The following is an 8,133-nucleotide window of genomic DNA, read 5'->3' as shown; positions in this document are numbered from 1 at the left end:
GGACATCTGGGTTCTTTCCAGCTTCTGGCTATTATAAATAAAGCTGCTATGAACATAGTGGAGCATGTGTCCTTATTACCAGTTGGAAGATCTTCTGTGTATATGCCCAGAAGAGGTATTGTTGGGTCCTCCGGTAGTACTATGTCCAATTTTCTGAGGAGCTAGTCTCTTCTTAATCACCAATTATTTCTTAGCTCCAGCTAACCAGCATCAATAGTCCCAGTAACACAAACATTTGCTTTAGTGGTTCTGGTATCTTGTTAATCACAGCTGATTCTTCAGCCCCAGCTAACCAAAACCACAGAATCTTCACAATCAAAACACGGCCCTGATAAGAGTCTTTAATTTTCCCTCTGAAATTTCACAAGCCAGACTTCCATAGTCTGAACTGTTCTCAACATTATCTTCCAAGCTCCTACACAACATCCTCTCAGAGCTCTTAAAGCTGAATGGATCTTTTAGCCCAAAGTTCAAAAGTTCTTCTACAATCCTTTCCAAAACATGGTCAGGTTGTCACAGGAATACCCCACTATGCTTGTACCAATTTGTCTTAGTCAGGGTTTCTATTCCTACACAAACATCATGACCAAAAAGCAAGTTGGGAAGAAAAGGGTTTATTCTGCTTACATTTCCACATTGTTCATCACCAAAGGAAGTCAGGACTGGAACTCAAGCAGGTCAGGAAGCAAGAGCTGATGATGCAGAGGCCATGGAGGGATGTTTCTTACTGACTTGCTTCCTTTACCTTGCTCAGCTTGCTTTCTTATAGAACCTAAGACTACCAGCCTAGAGATAGCACCACCCACGAGGGACCCTCCCTGCCTTGATCACTAATTGAGAAAATGCCTTACAGCCGGATCTCATGGAGGCATTTTTCAACTGAAACTCCTTTCTCTATGATAACTCCAACTTGTGTCAACTTGACACACAAAACCAGCCAGTACAATGTTGACACTCATCTGCACCCTCCCCCCTGTCCCAGGAATACTTATAAGGATATTGTGTTACAGGAGGTCATGAGGGACCACTCTGTATGTCACAGGAAGTTGAGAGCAATCGAGGGAAAGGTCAGCTATCCCAGGTGGGACAAAAACTCCTGGTGATGGAAGGGCCTGTGGGACTGGAGATGACTAGAGGAAGTCACTTAGCATCTCAGTGGGGACTTTCTGTGTGCAGAAGAGCCTAGTACCAATGTATCCCTTTGAAGTAGGTGAGAACTACAGGACTCGGTGATGAAGCCATCTGATCAAACACTGTTCTTCTGAAACTTGGGGCTTCTCTGCAGAGTCTTGGCCTTTGTAGTATTATTTGACACCCCCCTCTCCCTCATCCCTCAGGCTTAGTTGGTCCAGTTCTGAGATTTGACTTTGTAAAGTCCACCACATCCAGTGTCACACCTACAGTGGGTTCTTCTTTTCTCTGTCCAGATCCACAGCCATCAGTCAGGGCTGTCATGAAGCCTGGCCTATCTTAGTGCTCACTTTCCTATCTTACCCACAACCCACGATCTTACAGAAGAGACTCTTAATCACTGGGCCATCTCTCCAGCCCCCACCCTGTGGTTTTTGTTTATTTTTAAAGAAAGGAAATGTGTACCCTTTAGGGAATGATGCCAATTCAGTTTTTAAAAGCTGTGTGTGTGTGTGCGCGCGCACACGCGTGTACTTGCACACATATGTAGAAGTAGAGTTTGTTATACTGTGAAGTTGAATACTCTCAGAGGATGAAAGTGGAGAATGGCAGAAAGTATTAGTTTTATAATGAGAAAAACTATTTTCTCATCTCTTCTGTGTGTCACCGAGTGTGTGAACATAAAGATTCAGCCAGTGGGAGGCAGGTTTCATGATGGTTTCCTGAAGTACTTTCGATGCTGAGGTGACTGGTAAAAGCGGGGGGGGGGGGGACATGTCAGGTTAAAAACCACAGTTCTCATCCTTTGGTCTTTTGAGACAGGGTTTCTCTTCATAGCCCCAGCTGTCCTGGAACTCTCTCTGTAATTCAGGCTGGCCTCAGACTTGCAGAGTTCCCAAGTCCTGAGATTAAAGGTGTGTGCCACCACCTGGCTCCAGCTTTCACCTTAAAGGAAATAAGAGAGTTTATTTTGGAGCCGTTTTGAGTGACCAGGAATTGGCAACACAGATTTAGGTTTCCCCAATTTTCATGTTCCAATGCAAAAATGGTTTTATGAAGTTTAATGGTTTTACAGAACAAAGTCATACATCAAGGCAAGTTTTAAAACACATTGGTGGGTACATCAGAGGGGTGGGCACAGTGAGATGAGAGGAGCTGTTCTATAGGCCCAGGATGCTGTTCGTTGATGTTCTCAGGTCTTGGATTGGTGGAAACTAGTATTCTCCCAAGTTAAGAGTCTCTAAGATGCTTTTGTTTATTATTTTTAAGGTATTAGTTCAGATAAAGAGTGGCTGTTCCAGAAAGCAAAATCTAGCCCAAGATAAAGAAGTCAGCCCTAGACCTTCCCAACTCAGCCTTCTGAAAAAGCAGGGATTACAAGCCCACCTGTGTCCCCGGCCGGGTTCCTATTTTGTTCTAACATTTTCTTCCTGTTTAATCTAGCAATTCCAGATAGTTGTAATAGAGGGCAGAACTGTATAAGAAATATAAGCATTTCCCCCCCTTTTCCTGAAAAAACTCACTCCAAAACACAAATTATAACAATACTTGGATTGAACTATATAATTGTTTAGCTCTTTAGATTTCAACTTTTATACAACAAGGTTGTACAATACTATTATAGATCTTTACTGCATCATTTTAACAACTTGCCAATATTTGTAATAAAATTTGCTGGTGTCTTGAACAAGAAATTGAAGCCTGATAGGATGGTATGCGTCTATGATCCCAGCACTTTGGAGGCAAAGGTAGGTGATTGTGAGTTCAAGGCTGACCCGGGCTTCAGAGTGAGATGTTGTCTCCAAGAACTGCAAAGAATCAGGCATAAGCAAAACCAAAGAAAACAAGCAGCCCCAACACATACACACACCACAAACACGCACACCACAGCCCAAGAGACACAACTCCAGCTGTGGAGTCCTGGATCAGGATTAAGCAGAGTCCTTTGCTCCTTCTCAGTGTGCTTCAGGCTGATCTCTTCTTGCTGTTCCAGTGCTGGAATGCAGCCTGTCGGAGATTACTGCTGCTGATAAAGGCAGAATTATCCTCTTTATTGGAAGTTTCCTGAAGCTAATGGGCAAGATCAATGAAGCTGAAAAGCTGTTCTTGAGCGCTGAGGACTTGTTACTACAGGTAAAGTGAGAAAAAGACTTAAGGCCTTCAAACTTGATTCCTTTTTTGTTCTTTCAGACACCATTGACCTTGTTCTTTTATAACTTACTATATAGGTTGGGGGGGTCAATGCACTTATAAATAGGGGGTCAGTGCATTTGTTCACCAGAGAGGAAGCTACAGTGTTAACCCACACCTCAATTGTACAGCAGTAACACCAAGCTCCAAATAGATTGTAGTCAGCAGAAACTAACACCTGGTGTCGAAGCAGGAGAAAATGGAATGACAGTTGCCTGCAATTTGGCTGACATTTTCCTGAGGACATGGGGGAAGTTTGATTATTTTTTTCTTTTCACTTTTTCTTTTATTTGTTTATTTGCTTTTGAGATAGGGTTTCTCTGTATAACCCTGGCTTCCCTTGAACTCACTCTGTAGACCAGGCTGTCCTCAGGCTCACAGAAATCTGCCTGCCTTCCCCAGTACTGGGATTAAAGGTGAGCTCCACCATCACTTGGAGATTGATTCTTCTTGACTGTGTTTTCTCAGAGATCTGTCTGCCTCTACCTCCCTAGTGCTGGGAATGAAGGCGTGTGCAATAAAGTTGTGCTGGGAATGAAGGCCTGGGAATAAAGTTGTCTTTTAAATGAAGGAACTGGAGAGATGGCTCAGTAGTCAAGAGTGCTTGCTGCTCTTTCAGAGGGTGGGTTTGGGTCCCAGAACCCATGTCTTGTGCCCACGCCACCTATATTACACTAGTTGCAGTGGGCCTGACACACTCTTGACCTCCATGAGCACTGAACATATACCATGTATGTTCCCTTGGACACATTCACATAAACATAAATAAAAATAAGAGTCTTTAAACAAAGGAGTCAAAATGACAGGCAGCACAGCCATTTTCCAGGAGCCGTTCCTTCCATCAGAGCAGGTACTGTCCTGCCTGGCGGCTGTATGAAAGCAGGCTACATTCCCATGTTTGTTTGAAGATGAGCACATACCCAGGTCGGGACCAGTGCAGTATCCATGGAAATGATGAGAGGTTTCCAGGGAGTGAAGGTTTCCCTCTTGTTTTAGTCCAACTGCTTGATTTAATTTTGTTTGGTTTTTATTTTCCAGAGTTTTTAGGGTCAAAGCCTGGTCCCTGGCAGCCCCTAACAAGCTAGGTTCAGCTACTCATCCTCAGTGTGCTGATAATTGAGACAACAAATACTAAGAAACAGTAAGAGACAGAGATAGGAGACTCCTCCAGTGTGCCTGCCCATCCTGGGGAGAGGAGACATTGAGAGGTCCAGTCATGTCAAGTTCATCTCTGGGGTCCTGACATGAGGCTTAGGTTTACAGAGAGAGCACAAGGCATTCCTAAGCAGTCCTAGGTAAGATGTGACCTTGCCCATTGTGACTTGGCGTTGTTTCCCAATCCACTTGGCCTGCCAAGTGGTCAGAACTGTGTGTCAGGACTCTTTCTCCCTCTGGCTGACACCAGAGTTTCATTCTTCCCTCCCGTAGCATGAGGTTCTTGGGGGTTGGGGGGAGGGATTCCAATTCTGTAGGACCATCATCACAGTTGTCAGATAGCCAGAGAAGGGGGCACAGGTGTCTTGTTAGAGTACCTTCCTTGTTGCTAGGCCAGGCACAGTTTGAGTGCATTAAATAACAGACACTTACTTCATGGTCCTGGACTGGAAGCCCAAGGTCAAACTGCTGATGGAGATGATGTCTGGTGAGGGTCTGCATCCTGGTTCATAGACAATCATGTTCCAGCTGTGTTGTCATGTAGAAGAAAGAGCACTTTGGGGGCTCTTTAGATTTATCTAATTTTATGTACTTAATGTGCATTGGTGTTTTGCCTGCATGCATGTCTGTGTGAGGGTGTCAGATCCCCTAGAACTGGAGTTACAGACAGTTACAAACTGCCATGTGGGTGCTGGGAATTGAACCTGGGTCCTCTGGAAGGACCAGTACTCTTAACTGCTGAGCCATTTCTCCAGCCTCAGGGCCTCTTTTAGAAAAGCCCTCATCTCCTCCCATCCCCCCTTTTAGGCTAATTTTACATCAACTTGACACAGACTAGAGTTATCTGCAAGGGGTGTACTGGCTAGTTTTGTGTGTCACCTTGACATAAGCTAGAGTCACCACAGAAAAAGAAGCCTCAGTTGAGGAAATGCCTCTGTGAGATCAAACTATAGGGTGTTTTCTCAATTAGTGATCAATGAGGGAGGACCCAGCCCATTATGGGTGGTGCCATCCCTGGGCTGGTAGTTCTAGGTTCTTTTAAAAATCATACTGAGTGAGGTAACTCAGATGCAAAAGGACATACATGGTATGTACTCACTAATAAGTGTATATTAGTCAAAACAAACAAACAAACAAATAAAACCATACAGAATACACAAGATAGAGTCCACAGAATTCAAATGGCTCAATAAGGTGAAGTGCCCAAGTGAGGACTCCTCAGTCCCACTTGGGAGATAGAAGAAAGAAGCAATCATAAGTGGGGAAGGCAGAGCTATGTCTCAAGTTGCATATGTAGCAGAGGATGGCCTAGTCTGTCATCAATGGGAGGAGAGGCACTTGGTATTGCGAAGATCATATGCCCCAGTACGAGGAATGACAGGGCCAGGAAGTGGGAGTGGGTGAGTTGGGGAGCAGGGAGGGGGGATATAGGGAGTTTGAGGGATAGCATTGGAAATGTAAATGAAGAAAATATTTAATAAAAAAACTGCAAAAATAAGTAAATAAATAAATAAGTGGGAAGGAGGGACTTGGGAGGAAAAGTGGATGGGGAGGGGAGAACCTGATCTGGTATTGGGTGAGGGAAAAGAACTGAAGCCCTGAGGGCCAGCAGAAAAAAATGAAAACAGGCAACTTCAGGAGAGAGGAGGTTGGGGGGGATCCCCCAGAGTGCACCAGAGACCTGAGAGGTGAGAGACTCCTGGGACTCACAGGAAAGGACCTTTGATGAAATGCCTGACAGTAGGGAGAGGGAACTTATAGAGCCCACCTCCAGCAGGAAGACAGGACATCAAGTGAGGGTTAGGGTTGCCATCCCACAGTCACATCTCTGACCCATAATTGTTTCTGTCTGAAACAATTACAGGGATGGAAATGGAGAGGAACCTGAGGATAAGAAGGTCCAGTGACATGCCCAAAGTGGGATCCAGGGAGGTCTCACGGCCTGATACTATTACTGAGTGCTCACAAAAAGGGATCTAACATGACTGCCCTCTGAAAGACCCAAAACACAGCTGAAAGAGTCAGATGCAGATATTTGCACCCAACCAATGGACAGAAGCAGCTGACCCCTGTTGTTGAATTAGTGAAGACTGAAAGAAGCTGAGGAGAAGGTTGATCCTATAGAAGGACCAGCAGTCTTAATTAGTCTGGACCCCTGAGATCTTTCAAACACTGGACCACCAAACAGACAGCATACACCAGCTGAAATGAGGCCCCCAACACACATACAGTAGAGGACTTCCAGGACTGTGTTCATTCAGAGAAGATGCACCTGACCCTCAAGAGACTTGAGGCTCCAGGGAGTTTAGAGGTCAGATGGGGTGGAGAGTGGGTCATCCATGTGGAGACAAGGGGGGTGGGAAGGAGGTGTGGGATGTAGAGCAGTTGGAGGGTGGGAGGAGAGGGGCAGGGAATGGAACATGGAGTGTAAAACATGAATTACAAATAAAATTAAATTAAAAAAAAAAAGTAAAAGCACTTGAGTCAACAGAGGAAAAAAATGCATGGTGAGCAAGCCAGGGGAAACAAGACAGTAAGCAGCACTCCTCTGTGACCTCCAGGTTCCTGCCCTGCTTGAGTTCCTATCCTGACTTCCTCCAATGAAGGACTATGATCTGGAAGTGTGGGCCAAATAAAGTTTCCTCCCCAACTTGCTTTTTGGTCGTGGTGGTTTTGGTATGGTGCCTTACGGGGAGGGGCAGCATTAGGAAGGAAGCCTGGGAGGTTAGCTATGTGAGCACTTATGAAAGGTGTTCTAGGGCTGCAGAGATGGCTCAGTGGTTAAGAGCATTGACTGTTCTTCCAGGGGTCCTGAGTTCAATTCCCAGCAACCACATGGTGGCTCACAACCATCTGTAATGAGGATCCGATGCCCTCTTCTAGTGTGTCTGAAGACAGCTACAGTGTACTCACATCATAAAATAAATGAATAAATCTTAAAAAAAAAAAGAAAAAAAGAAAAAGAAAAGAAAGGTGTTCTAGTTAGGGTTACTATTGCTATGATGAGACACCATAGCCAAAAACTTGGGGAGGAAAGCGGTTTTTTTGGCTTATGCTTCCATGTCACAGTTCATCATCAGAGGAAGTTAGGACAGGAACTCAAACAGGGAAGGAGCTGGTGCAGAGGCCATGGAAGATGCTGCTTACTGGATTGGATTGTTCTTATGGAACCCAAGGACCACCAGCCCAAGGATAAGGCTGTCCACAATAGGCTTGGCCCTCCACAGTGATGCCTTAGAGTCTGGGCGATGGTGGCGCATGCCTTTATTCCCAGCTTTCTAGGGGAAGGCAGAAGCAGGCAGATCAGTTGAGTTTAAGGCCTGCCTGGTCTACAGAGTGAGTTCCAGGACATCCAAGGCTACATAGAGAAACCCTGTCTCAAAAAAGAAAGAAAGAAAAAAAGACAGACAGACAGAAAGAAAGAAAGGAAGAAGAAAGAAAGAAGAAAGAAAAGTAAGAAAGGGGGCTGGTGAGATGGCTCAGCAGGTAAGAGTACCCGACTGCTCTTCCAAAGGTGCAGAGTTCAAATCCCAGCAACCCCATGGTGGCTCACAACCATCCTTAACGAGATCTGACTCCCTCTTCTGGAGTGTCTGAAGACAGCTACAGTGTACTTACATATAATAAATAAATAAATCTTTAAAAAAAAAAAAGAAA

General features: G+C 44.9%; 1 protein-coding gene across 1 annotated transcript in view; it reads left to right on the top strand.

Moving 5' to 3' along the window:
* LOC110326135 (tetratricopeptide repeat protein 41) overlaps positions 1–8,133 on the top strand; it is a 66,897-nt gene that overhangs the window by 37,874 nt on the left and 20,890 nt on the right. Inside the window, exon 10 of the mRNA XM_021204283.2 lies at positions 3,125–3,264. Coding sequence (XP_021059942.1) covers positions 3,125–3,264 — 140 coding nt within the window. The remainder of the gene's footprint in view (positions 1–3,124; positions 3,265–8,133) is intronic.

The sequence above is a fragment of the Mus pahari genome, chromosome 9, assembly GCF_900095145.1.
Source record: "Mus pahari chromosome 9, PAHARI_EIJ_v1.1, whole genome shotgun sequence".
NCBI lineage: Eukaryota > Metazoa > Chordata > Mammalia > Rodentia > Muridae > Mus > Mus pahari.
This window is presented reverse-complemented; position numbering and strand designations above follow the sequence as displayed.